Below are 12,747 nucleotides of genomic sequence, written 5' to 3' on the forward strand. Positions count from 1 at the left end.
TTTTGCATCTCTTGTTCAGTTTCCTCCAGTGGAAAAGTCTCGCAGCACCATAGCAGCCGTCACAACCTGGATATTAGCACTGAGAGCGAGGACACGAGACATCTCCATCGCTGTTGCCCTGTTAGAGCCACACTCACTCACACTGCCATCCTCCTGCTCCATCTTCTCTTTTGGTTTCAATATAATCTTTTTTTCAGTATAATCTCATTAAGAGTTATTACATCAAAATTCATGTGTCGATTCCAAAGGAGTATTTTAGAAAATTCTAAAGCATCTGTAACTGGATTTTACGGTTAGGTAGAGCTTACTGTTACATAGTCCTTAAAGTCAAGAATACTACTGAGATTTACAAAGTCTAATTTGTTTTCATTTATGAAGCAAACTCATGACTAGTGGAAAAAGTGTCTTATTTCATATTGTCTGAAAATTTACCTTGGTTGATTGCTAATTCATTATTCTGTTATGCTCCAATTGTGTAATACAATATGATACTATGGTTACAAATATAAATAAATTGTAACAGTGCCTGAAACACTGGGAACTGGATGCAGGTTTATCAAAAACTAGGAAACTTGCATGTTTAGCATCTCTTAAAATATCATGCAAATACTCCATAACTTTACAAATGTTAATATTGTTGACAAATTGTCAGCTTCCAAACATTTGGCACTAAAGGAATTGCTGATCAAAACCCAAGCCCTGTGTCTTTCATCCAATATACAGCTGTAATTTTAAAAAATTGTTTTTAAAATTTTTATCGGAAAATCAAATATCCAGAGAAGAGACAGAGAGGAAGATCTTCCATCCTCTAATTCATTCCCCAAGTGGCCACAACACCCAGAGCTGAGCTGATCAGGAGCTAGGAGCCTCCTCTGGGTCTCCCACATGGGTGCAGGGTGTTAAGGCTTTAGGCCATCCTCTACTGCCTTCCAAGGCCACAGGCAGGGAGCTGGATGGGAAGCGGGGCTGCCAGGATTAGAACCGGCACCCATATGGGATCCTGGTGCATGCAAGGTGAAGACTTTAGCTGCTAGGTTACTGCACTGCACCTAAGCTGTAATTTTTTTTTTTTGAAAGATTTATTTACTCAGAGTTACAGGGAGAGGGAAAGAGGGGAGAGGGGAGAGAGAGAGAGAGAGAGAGGGTGGGAGGGAGAGAGAGAGAGAGAATATTGAGAGAGAGAATGTCTTCCATCTGCTGATTTGCTCCCCAGATGGCCACAGCAGACAGCACTGGACTGGGGCTGAAGCCAAGAGCTTCATCTGGGTCTTCCTTGTGTCAGGAGTCCATCTTCTTTGCTTTCCCCAGGCCATTAGCAGAGAACTGGATCAGCAGTGAATCAACCAGGACACAAAGTGGCACCCATATGAGATGCTGGCATTGCAGGTGGTGGTAGCTTTACCTACAATACCATGATGCCAGGCTTCTGAATCCTTAGGTACTGTAATATAATTGATTTTATGCTTTGATAGTCGCAGAACATATGAATCCTGTTGCATAGATTATGACACATTATGACAATAGAATACTAAGGAAATACTGGCTTTTTGAGTGAAGTGTAGGCAGGTCACTGCGGTTGCAGTGAAATCCAGCATTCTCTAGCTAGAGTTGTGTTGTAGGACTCACAAATCCTACATCTCGTGCCTAAGGTACTGAGTTGGGCTGTGGACCATCTGTTACAAGGTTATAGCAGAGAGTATTGGGGGTCATGCTCCAACAACCTGATGGCATCTTATCCGCGGGCTAACCTCCCATAGCTGGTTTTGTTTAAAAAGCAGGGTGCATATCTAGTGAACATGGGGAGCCTTCTTTGAGCGTTTCTTCCCAACAGGTTCTACATGAGGGGGGTCCACCTGGAAAGACACGAGCAGCAACACAGGAGGCATCAATTGTCCTCCAAACAGGTTGGACAAGTGTGCTCGGATACATTTTGAATATCTGTGTTTTCCATGAAGATTCATAGTGAGGTATAAGTCACTTTCCAAATAGTGGACAACATTTTTCTTTGCCCCAATGCTGCAAGTTCTGTACTTGTTCAATATGATGATGTCAAGCAGATTTCATTCACTACAATAATTTTCTACAAACAATACGCTTACATTCTTCACAAGTCTGCTGGGCCTTCAGCAGATATGTCCTGGCTATCTTCCTTCATCAGTGTTACTATTTCCTCCTCCTGTCTTAAGACCTAGCAATCACTAATCTTCATGTCTATGTTTTGCCATGCAAGGAAAGGAATGTTATGTACACAGAACCATGTAAGATGTAACCTTTTGTGATTAGCTTTTTTTTTTCCACTCAGCACAAATCTCTGGAGATTGTTGTTGCCTATCTCCATGGTTGGTTTTTTTCTGTTGCTGAGTGATATTCTACAATAATGGATATGTCACAGGTTTTTTAAAAATTTATTTATTTTTTTACTTTATTTATTTGAACAGCAGAGTAACAGAGACAGACAGAAAAAGCTCTTCCACCTGCTAGTTCACTGACCAAGTGGCCATGAAAATCAGGACTGGGTCAGGCCTGGTTCAGGAGCCAGGAACAACATCTGGGTCTTTCTCATGGGTAGCAGGAGTGCACATATAGGGACCATCTTCTGCTGCCTTCCCAAGTGTATTAGCAGGGAGATGGGTGAGAAGCGGAGCTGGTATGGATTCTGATGTTACAGTGGACACTGTACCACAACGCCTACCCTACTGCAGACATTTGGGTTGTTCCCAGATTCTGGTGTTTACACAGTTGCTATAAATATTTGTAAACGGGCACTTGCCATGGGTTTTGTGTGAAACTGTCTTCTCATTTCTCTGGATGCCCAGGATAATGATTGCTGTTGTAGTCGCGCATTTGATTTTTAAAGGAAATTGCCTATCTTCCAGAGTAAGTGTGTTATTTTGCATTTTTACCAGTCACATGTGATGGACCCAATTTCTCCACATCCTGTTGCCATGATATCTTGGCTGTAGTTTTAATTTATATCTCCCTACAGGCTGTTGATGTTAAACATATTTTGTGTGTTTACTTGCCCATCTATTTGTCTTCTTCAATGAGATGCTCTTTGTTTTCCCTGGGTTGCAACAAGGTACCAAGGAATAAAATCGATGCTTATGAGAGAGATTACCCAGTGGAGTCCCTCCCTTTCCTCTCTCTCTCCCTTCACTTCACTCCTTCTCACTCTCTCTCCTCTTTTTATACTGCCTGTCTGAAACGTCTGAAATTCTTTAGTGGCGCCATTTGGGCATAGGGATTTTTTTTAAGTAATGAATTTGATTTCCTTAATAGATAAAAGATTATTCAGGTTATACATTTCCTATTAGAAGAGTTGTAATAGTTTGTGTTTTTCCAGAAATAAACCCATTTCATCTAAATTATCAGGTTTATCTTTATAGAATTGTTCGTGGTATTAAATCCTGTCTTTCTGGCACCTGCAGGACTTTTTAAAAGATATCCTGTTTCATTTCAGGTATTGTTAATTTGTCCCTTAATTCTGTCAGTCTTGCTAATGCCTTGTCAGTTTCATTTGTCTTCTCCAAATCACCAAGATTCTTGTTTTCATTGATTTTCTCTATTTTCCTCTGATAAGTATTGCTAATTTCTGCTCATTAGTTTCTCCCTTATATTTGCTTTGGAGCTCAGTTTTTTTTTTTCTCCTCTAAATTCTTATAGAAGCTTATATTACTGATTGAGATTTTCTTCTTTTTTTGGAAAATTTATTCATTTATTTCTTTGAAAGACAGAGTGAGAATTTTGGGAAAGGGAGAAAGAGATGCAGACGGACTCAATTCCATCTGCCAGTTTGCTGCGTTGATACCGACAGCCAGGGCTGTTTTTTTTTAATTTTTCCTTGAGGAGTCTTTCTTGATGCAAAGGTGGTTTAAAGGTATATTGTTTCATTTCCCAGTATTTGCAGTTTTTTTTTTACCTTCTTTCTGTTGATTTCTAGTTTGATTCCATTGGATCAAATCATGTGCAATTTATGGTTTTGACTATTTTAGATTTGTTGAGGTTTGTTTTATGGCTCAGGTTATGGCTTACCCTGGCAAGTGCTTCATAAACACATGAAAAGAATGTATTCTCTGCTGTTTTTGAGTGGAGTGTTCTATAAACATTGTTTGGAGTCTGTCGATTGGTGGTGGTATTGAATTCTTGTATATTCTTACTCATTTTTTTTAAGATTTATTTTATTTATTTATTTATTTTTTTAATTATTTATTATTTGTAATTCATTAATTACATTGTATTATGTGACAAGATTTATTTTATTTTGATTGGAAAGTCATATATACAGAGAGAAGAGACAGAGAGGAAGATCTTCTATCTGTTGATTCTCTCCCCAAGTGGCCACAACAGCCAGAGCTGAGCTGACCCAAAGCCAGGAGCCAGGAGCTTCTTCCAGGTCTCCCGTGCGGGTGCAAGGTCCCAAGGCTTTGAGTCATCTTTGACAGCTTTCCTAGGCTACAGGCAGGGAGCTGGATGGGACATGGGGCAGCTGGGATTAGAACCTGCCCCCATGTGGGATCCCAGCATGTTCAAGGCGAGGACTTTCACCCGCTAGGCTACTGCACTGAGCCCTCTTGCTAATGATTTTGTCTAGTTGTCCTGTTCTGTCAGCTCCGAAGAGATGAAAGTTGAAGTTTCCAACTGAAGTTGTGGATTTGAGTTTTATTCCTTTAAGGTCTATGCAGTTTCGTGTCGCATTTTCCAGCTTTGTGGTTTGTCCCATATCCATTTGCAGTTGCTATGTCCTTTTTTATGAAGTGATCCTCTTATCATTATGTAATGTTCCTGTCTGTCTCTGGTAATCTTGCTCTAAAGTTATCCGAGAACAATTTAGCCACTTTGATGTTCACATGATCTAACTTTGCCTATCCTACTTTCAACCTACTATCTTTATATTTGAAGGGTGTTTCTTGCAGATAGTATGTAAGCATATTGGATTATTGGATCTTTTTTTTAACCGTATACAACACATTGTTTTGATCCTTGTGGAATGTCTAAATCTAGTTAACATAAATAGTACCTCACGTAGCTATCGTTTTTGTGGTAAGAATGTTCTTATTTCTTAAAATTCATGTTGCCAATATCTTAGTTGGTATGTTTAGATCATTGATGTAATTACTGGCAAGGTATGGAGAAGGAAATCTTAATTGGGTTTACCTGGTTTTTTTTTTTAATCCATGTTTTGTTTTAAAAGTTTCAGTGCTGCTTTTTTTGTTGTCTATTTATAGAACTATTTTTTTTAAAGCTGTTCTTTTAATAGGAGGTCTGCTAGGGAGACATTATCTTAATTTTCCTATATCCGAGACTATCCTGATTTACTTTCTTAGGTATAAGATTGTGAGTAGACAGCTCTTTTGGCGCTTGAAAGATGATAAACTACTTTCTGTGGCCTGTCATTTCTGATAAGAAATCTGCCATTTAGACTGATTCCCCCAACAGATAACATGTCATTTTTCTCTGTCTCCTTTCAAGCATTTTTGGGTTTGGTTATCAGAAGTTTAATTATAGGGGCTTTCATTGTGATGTAGTGCACAAAACTACACCTGTGATGTTAGCATCGCTTCTAATCAGCTCCCTACTAATCGCCTGGGGAAAACAGCAAAAGATGGCCCAATTACCTGGGCCCCTCCCATTCAGTCTCGTGGGAGACCTAGAAGAAGATCCTGGTTCTAGACTTCGGCCTGGCTCAGTGCTGGCCATTGTGGCCATCTGGGAAGGGAATCACAACTAGAAGATTTTCTTTTTCTCTAACTCTAGCTTTCAAAATAAATAAAGAAAAAAAGTTTATGATGTATCATGATGCACATTTGAGGTTTATCTCTCTTTTTAAAAGATTTATTTATTTTTATTGGAAATACAGAGTTATAGGGAGAGAAGGAAAGACACAGAGAGAAAGAGAGAGAGAGAGAGAAAGATCTTCCATCTGTTGGTTCACTCCCCGAATGGCTGCAACAGCCACAGTTGGACCAGTCTGAAGCAGGGAGCCAGGAGCTTCTTCCAGGTCTCTCACTAGGGTACAGGGGTCCAAGGGCTTGAGCCAACCCCCTGCTGCTTTCCCAGGTCATAAACAGGGAGCTGGATTGGGAGTGGAGCAGCTGGGACTGGAACCGTGCCCGGATGAAATGCCAGTGCTGCAGGAGGAGACTTGGCGTGTTACGTCACTGCGCCAGCCCCTCAAGCTCATTCTCTTTAGAATTTGCTTGGCTTGTTAAATTTGTAGGTTATGTGCCTTGCCAAATTTAGAAAGCTTACAGGCATTATTTTTTAAAAATATTTATTTATTATTTGAAAGGCAGAAAGAAAGTTCTTTTACCCGATGCTAAATATTTTGTGAATGTGCACATGTCTGGACATTTGAATCCCCCAAATGCCACAGCCTCCCAGTTGGGCAGGCTGAAGCCAGGAGTTCAGAATTCTATCCTGATCTCTCACATAAGTGTCAGAGGCCGAAGTCCTTGGCATATCTACTTTCTAGGCACTTTAGTAGGAAACTGGATTAGAAGCGAAGCAGCAAAGACTCCAGCTAGCACACCCATGTGGGATGGTGGTGTGGCAAGTGGTTGCTTCACATGCTGACCCACAACAGTAGCTTGTCCCCTTCCCCCGCTGCCATTATTTAAGTACTTTTTCTAATCTTTTCTTTATTCCTTTTGTTTGTTCAGTAGGTAGAGAAAGGACTGCGAGCACTCCCATCCTCTGACTTACTTCCCAATGACCTAAAATGGGAGCTGGGGGATGGGGAAGCACCAGCCACAGGCAGAATAGGAACCCAGTTGCCATGTGGATGGCGGGCTCCTCTCCCTGAGTTTCCTCTGCTGCCTCTCAGGGTCTGTGTTATCAGAAAGCTGGAATCAGGAGCCAGAACCAGGAACCAGACCTGGGCACTGCCAGGTTGAAGGTAGGCACCTTAACCATTAACCATTAGGCCAAATGCCTGTCCTTTAAAAAAATTTTATCTACTTATTGATTTATTTTTTATTTATTTAGAAGGCAGAGCAACAGGGAAATAGAGATCTTCCATCATTAATTGATTCCTCGTATGCCTTCCACAGCCAGGACTGGCCCGGCTGAAGCTGGAAATCTCATCTGGGTCTCCCTCATGGGTGGCAGGGACCTAATACCTGAGACGTCATCTACTGCATCCCTGATACTCCTTGTTAGGAAAGTAAAGTGGAGATGGGACTCGACCTTGGCACTCTGATGTAGGTTGTAGACATCCCAAGTAATGACTTGCACCAAATGCCCGCCCCTGTGCTTTATTTCATCTCTTCTCTTAGATGTATTTGTTTACCTGAGAGGCAGAGTTAAAGAAAAAGGGGAGATGGAGAGAGAGAAAGAGATTTTCTATCTGCAGCTTCACTTTCCAAAAGGCTGGAACACACAGGAATGGAAGCCCAGGGTAAGGGACAGCTGAGCCGTGCTGAAACCAGAGTGCAGGAATTGAAGTAGTTGGGCCATCCTCTGCTGCTTTCCCAGGTACTTTAGCAAGGATTTGGATTGAAAGTGGAGCAGCTAGGACTTGAACTGATTGGCCAAATGCTGGGATGCCAGCATTGCAAGTCGTGGCTTAATACACTATACCACAACACCAACACTCCTCCCACCCCCATACTTCCCACCCCCAGTATCATTTCAGTTCACAACTCACCATGTCTCATTTTTTTTCTCTGGGATTCTGGTAACAAGAGTAGGCAGTCTATCATGCCCCAACCCAGTCTAACTTGTCCGTGTTCTTATAATTGGGATGCCTCGTTGGTGAAATAAGGAGACCGGATGATCTCTGTTGGTGACAAGCCCTTTGTTCTGACCAAGGGTGCTCTTGCCCTCCCCAGCTGTCCCCAGGTACAGGACATTTTAATCCCATTGCATACCTGCCTACTGGGAAAAAGGAAGAGGCAGGCAGTGTGGCTGTTTGAAAACGAATTCTGCTTTTCTTTTGAAGTGTTCTCTTGACCTAGATGTCACAGAGCATTCACTGAACATTCACAGACTATTTCCCTGTGCTAAGGGTAGGGCAGACACCAAACTTTAAGGAATGAGCAGCTAAAAAGGGGTGATTGCTCATGAAACACAAGTAACCGAGAACCAGATGCTGCAGGGGTCCTCATGACACCAGGGGACTTGGAGAGGGGAAGCTGTTTGTCGTAGGATGCAGGTAGCATCCTCCCACACACGGAGGGTGTGGCATTTGGACATGAAGTCAGAGGGATTTGCAGATTCTGGAGGGGGGAGAGGAAGGGTATGGAAGGCTAAGGAAATGATGGGAGCAGCCGTGGGGGAGGAACAGGAGGTGTTGGGCAGGGACCAAGCAGGGTGCTAACAGGACTGAAGTGACTCAGACCCAGGAGAGTCAGGCATGTCACCCTAAGGATCTGGCCTGACTGGGTAGGAATTGGTTGTCTTTGTTAAAAGCAGCTACTTTGCCAGGGTCGGGATGGCTTCAGGGCCCACTGTGGCAGTGTCATCTTTCTTATGTTTGGATTTGTTCCAGGAAGTAGGAGGAGGCTGGTAGATTTGACTGCCTCCCTCTTCCATGAGCGCAACCTCCATGCACTTTCAGTTCATCTTGAGCAAAACTCTCTCGATGGTATGGAAGTAGTCCCCTTTTTTTTACTGATGAGAACACCGAGAGTTTTGCATCTGGCCTGAGACTGCTCTCTCCTCCACCAAGGGGGAAGCTTAGGAGGGTTCCTGAAAACCCATCAGGGTGGGCCTGGTGCCATGGCCTAGTGACTAACGTCCTCACCTTGAACGCACCAGGATCCCATATGGATGCCGGTTTTAATCCCGGCAGTTGCACTTCCCATCCAGCTCCCTGCTTGTGGCCCTGCTAAAGCAGTCAAGGACAACCCAATGCTTTGGGATCCTGCACCCATGTGGGAGACCTGGAGGAAGTTCCTGGCTCCTGGCTCCGGATTGGCACAGCTTCGGCCAATCTCTCCTCCTCTCTGTATATCTGACTTTGTAATAAAAATAAATAAATCTTAAAAAAAGAAAAACATCAGGGTGAGATGGGCCTGAAGTGGCCTCAAGGTCATTTTCTTTTCTTTTTAATTTTTTTCTTTCTTTTTTTTTTTAGATTTATTTATTTTTATTGGAAAGGTAGATATACAGAGAGGAGGATCTTCCGTCTGATGATTTACTCCCCAAGTGTCTGCAACAGCTAGAACTGAGCCAGTCCGAAGCCAGGAGCTCAGAGCTTCTTCCGGGTCTCCCATGCGGGTGCAGGGTCCCAAGGCTTTGGGCCGTCCTTCACTGCTTTCCCAGGCCACAAGCATGGAGCTGGATGGGAAGTAGAGCTGCCGGGATTAGAACCAGCACCCATATGGGATCCCAGTGTGTTCAAGGCAAGGACTTTAGCCGCTAGGCCACTGCACCGAGCCCTCGAGGTCACTTTTATGTGTAGATTGCCCAGCACTTATCTACCTTTCTTTTACTGCCTGGGAGAGGTAGACACTCCCAGGCACTCCCTACATTAGAAGGAGCACTCCCAGCACTTTGTGCTGCCCGCAGTGTGGAGGCTGGGACCTACTTGGTGCTGCCCCTCACAGCAGCACGAGCCACAGGCCCAAGGTAGCCAGTTTCCCTGCCTTCCTCTGTCATCCTGAACACAGGTACAGACCCACTCTGAGTAGCTGGCCCTCTCTTTTTCAATGTTTTCTTCCCAAATCCCCTTCTTCTCCCTCTCACTATGTGCGTTTCCCTTCAGGTTTTTAATTTTGCCCAAGGTGTTGCTGGTTTTTTTTTTATTTTTTCTTAAGATTTTTTTTTTATTTTGGGCCCGGCGGCGTGGCCTAGCGGCTAAAGTCCTCGCCTTGAATGCCCCAGGATCCCATATGGGTGCCGGTTCTAATCCCTGCAGCTCCACTTCCCATCCAGCTCCCTGCTTGTGGCCTGGGAAAGCAGTTGAGGACAGCCCAAAGCTTTGGGACTCTGCACCCGCATGGGAAACCCGGAAGAGGTTCCTGGTTCCTGACTTTGGATCGGCACATCCGCCATTGCGGTCACTTGAATGAATCATCGGATGGAAGATCTTCCTCTCTGTCTCTCCTCCTCTCTGTATATCTGACTTTGTAATAAAATAAATAAATCTTTAAAAAAGGATTTATTTTATTTTAATTGCAAAGGCAGATTTACAGGGAGAAGGAGAGACAGAGAGGAAGATCTTCCACCTGCTGGTTCACTCCCCAAGTGGCCACAATGGAAGCCAGGAGCCAGGAGCTGCTTCCAGGTCTCCCAAGGCTTTGGGCCATCCTCAAGTGCTTTCCCAGGCCACAGAGAGCTGAATGGGAAGTAGAGCAACCGGGACATGAACCAGCATCCATGGGATCCCTGAGCGTGCTTTGTGCCTTTTTTTGGTTGTTGTTTTTGAACAGTGAACAAGAGCCTACTTCATGCTTTGAAATGATGCAGATCTCTAGGTGAATGCATCTTACACCCTCTCTCGTTTGCTTCATTTCTGTGCAGCTCATTGAAAGGGGGCTTTGGACACTGGTGCCTTCCTGTAGTTTGGTTCAGAAAGGATATTTTGATCTTGTCAAGTGCATCCCTAGCTTCCCACTGGTGGTCAGAATAGGCATTCCTGGTGTCATATGCCATGCTGCACAACCAGGGTGAGGGCAGCCCAGGCTCTGTGCTCCCTATAATCTAAAAAGCAGGGAGGCTCCCCTGGGGCTGCAGGGAGCAGAGAAGTGCAGCCACCGTGCCCTGGGGAGGGCTTCTCAGAGACACCCTCAGGCCCAGAGTGCCCTGATCTTGGGTAAGCTAATGCTATCTCTTTGAGCCTCAGTCTCCCTTGACTATAAGTAGTGGTGATTAAGGCCACTGCTAGCTTGTGTGTGTGGCAAGTAGCACTTGCATCCTATGGCCTGTAGAGGTAAACGGGTTATCGTGGCTATCATTGTCATTACTAGGGCGGCGTGGATGTTCTCAGGCTGACTCTCCAGGGTGAACTGACAGGAGATGAACTTGAGCACATAGCCCAGAAGGTACTGAAGTTTCCTGTTGGACAAGGTCTCTCCCCACTTGGCCTGTTCTGTCCTGCTGGTGACTCCTTACCCCACCCCAGTGCTGCCTGCAAGCTTGGGGGCACCTCCTCTGCAGCAGATCCAGCTGACCTCCACAGTATGCCTGCTTTGTGGGTGGGGAGTCAGGCTCCCACTAAAGTGAAGACTAACCACGACTGCACCTCATTCTCTCCATCTGGTGTCCTTGCGGTGGTTTGGTTTCTGTTAAGATTTCCAAAGTGGATTTCTGGAGGTGGAAATCAGACTAACCCTTCCCATCTTTGGAGGAGCAGGTCTTTTGCACTGGTCGAGGGGCAGGCATTGCAGGCTTGCCGTGTGGTTTTTGAGCCACTTCTATTTTTCTCTTCCTTTTTCGGATAGGCGGCCCGGAAGACCTATGCCATGGTGTCCAGCCACTCAGCTGGTCATTCTCTGGCCTCAGAATTGATAGAATCCAATGATGGACATGAGGAGATCATTAAGGTAAGCTAGTTCACCTCCACTTTCGCTCTCTCCTTTCTCCCTATAGGCTGCCTCCCTGGAAGGGAGCAGGTGACATCACCAAAGGGAACTAACTAGAGTCTTGACTAGAAGGAACTAGATCAAGAGTTGGGTCCTGGTTGACTCCTGGACATATGGATTTCAGTTACATAGAAGGGAACCACAGTCTACTGAGAATGACCCGCTGCCTCCTGGCTCCCAGTTTGGGGATGGCTGGGGTGAGTTAGCATAGTTGGGGTAAGTGTCTGGCACGGGGGTTAAGATGCTGTCTGAGATACCTGAATCCTATGTTGGAGTGCTTAGCATTGGAATCTTGGCTTTACTTCTGATTCCAGTTTTCTGCTGCCTCGTACCCTGGGAGACAGCCATGATGAGGTAAGTGTTTGGGTCCTTGCTACCCACATGGGAAACCTGGATATAGTTTTTGACTCTTGGCTTTCGCCTGCCTGAGCCCCAGCTGTTTTGTTCATATGGTGAACCAAAGAATAGAAGATCTCTCTTTGCCCCTGTCTTTCAGATAAAGAATGTTTCATTAAGTAATTAATTTATGAGGCAGAGAGAGAGAGAAGCTAAACTCCCATTTGCTGGTGTACTCCTGAAATGCATGCAACAACCTGCTTTGGCCAGGAGAAGCCAGGAGCCAGGAACTCAAACCAGGTTTTCCACATAGATGGCAGAGACCCAGTTACCTGAACCATCCTTGCTACCTCCTGAGATTTGAGTTCGCAGGAAAATGGGCTCAGGAACCAGAGCTGGGCATGGAATCTAGGTGCTCAGACATAAGACATGGCATCTGCGCTATCCAGCTAATCACCTGCCCTTCCTTTTCTTTCATTTTAATTATTTTTTGCTTATTTTCATGTGATTTGAAAGAGAGAAAGAAATCATCCGACTGAGGTGCATGCCCCATATGCTTGCAACAGCCAGGGTCAGAATGGGGCAAAGCCAGAGGCACAGCATCTAATCCAGGTCTGTCGTGTGGATGCCAGGGACCTAAGTACTTGAGCCATCACTGGCTGCCCCTAGGGTGTTTATTGGCAAGAGCTGGACTGGAAGTAGAGAAACTGAGATTCAAACCAGCTGTCAGGGTTCAGGCATCCTAAGTGGCCCCTTAGCTGCTGTGCCAAATGCCCATTCATTTTCTCTTTAGGAAAAATAACTTTTTGGGTACAGCGCAGTGACTCAGTTGGCTAATCCTCCCCCTTCAAGCGCTGGGATCCCATATGGGCCAGTTCTAATTCTG

At 44.6% G+C, this 12,747-nt stretch overlaps 1 protein-coding gene across 3 annotated transcripts in view; it reads left to right on the forward strand.

Moving 5' to 3' along the window:
* The window catches only part of TUFT1 (tuftelin 1), a 53,126-nt gene that overhangs the window by 13,861 nt on the left and 26,518 nt on the right, over positions 1-12,747 (forward strand). For 2 of the 3 annotated variants that reach the window (XM_058660269.1, XM_058660267.1), the window contains exons 2-3: positions 10,911-10,985; positions 11,385-11,486. In XM_058660269.1, coding sequence (XP_058516252.1) covers positions 10,911-10,985; positions 11,385-11,486 — 177 coding nt within the window. The remainder of the gene's footprint in view (positions 1-10,910; positions 10,986-11,384; positions 11,487-12,747) is intronic. The other variant, XM_058660270.1, reaches the window with a different exon arrangement.

This window comes from Ochotona princeps, chromosome 2, assembly GCF_030435755.1.
Source record: "Ochotona princeps isolate mOchPri1 chromosome 2, mOchPri1.hap1, whole genome shotgun sequence".
Classification (NCBI taxonomy): Eukaryota; Metazoa; Chordata; class Mammalia; order Lagomorpha; family Ochotonidae; genus Ochotona; species Ochotona princeps.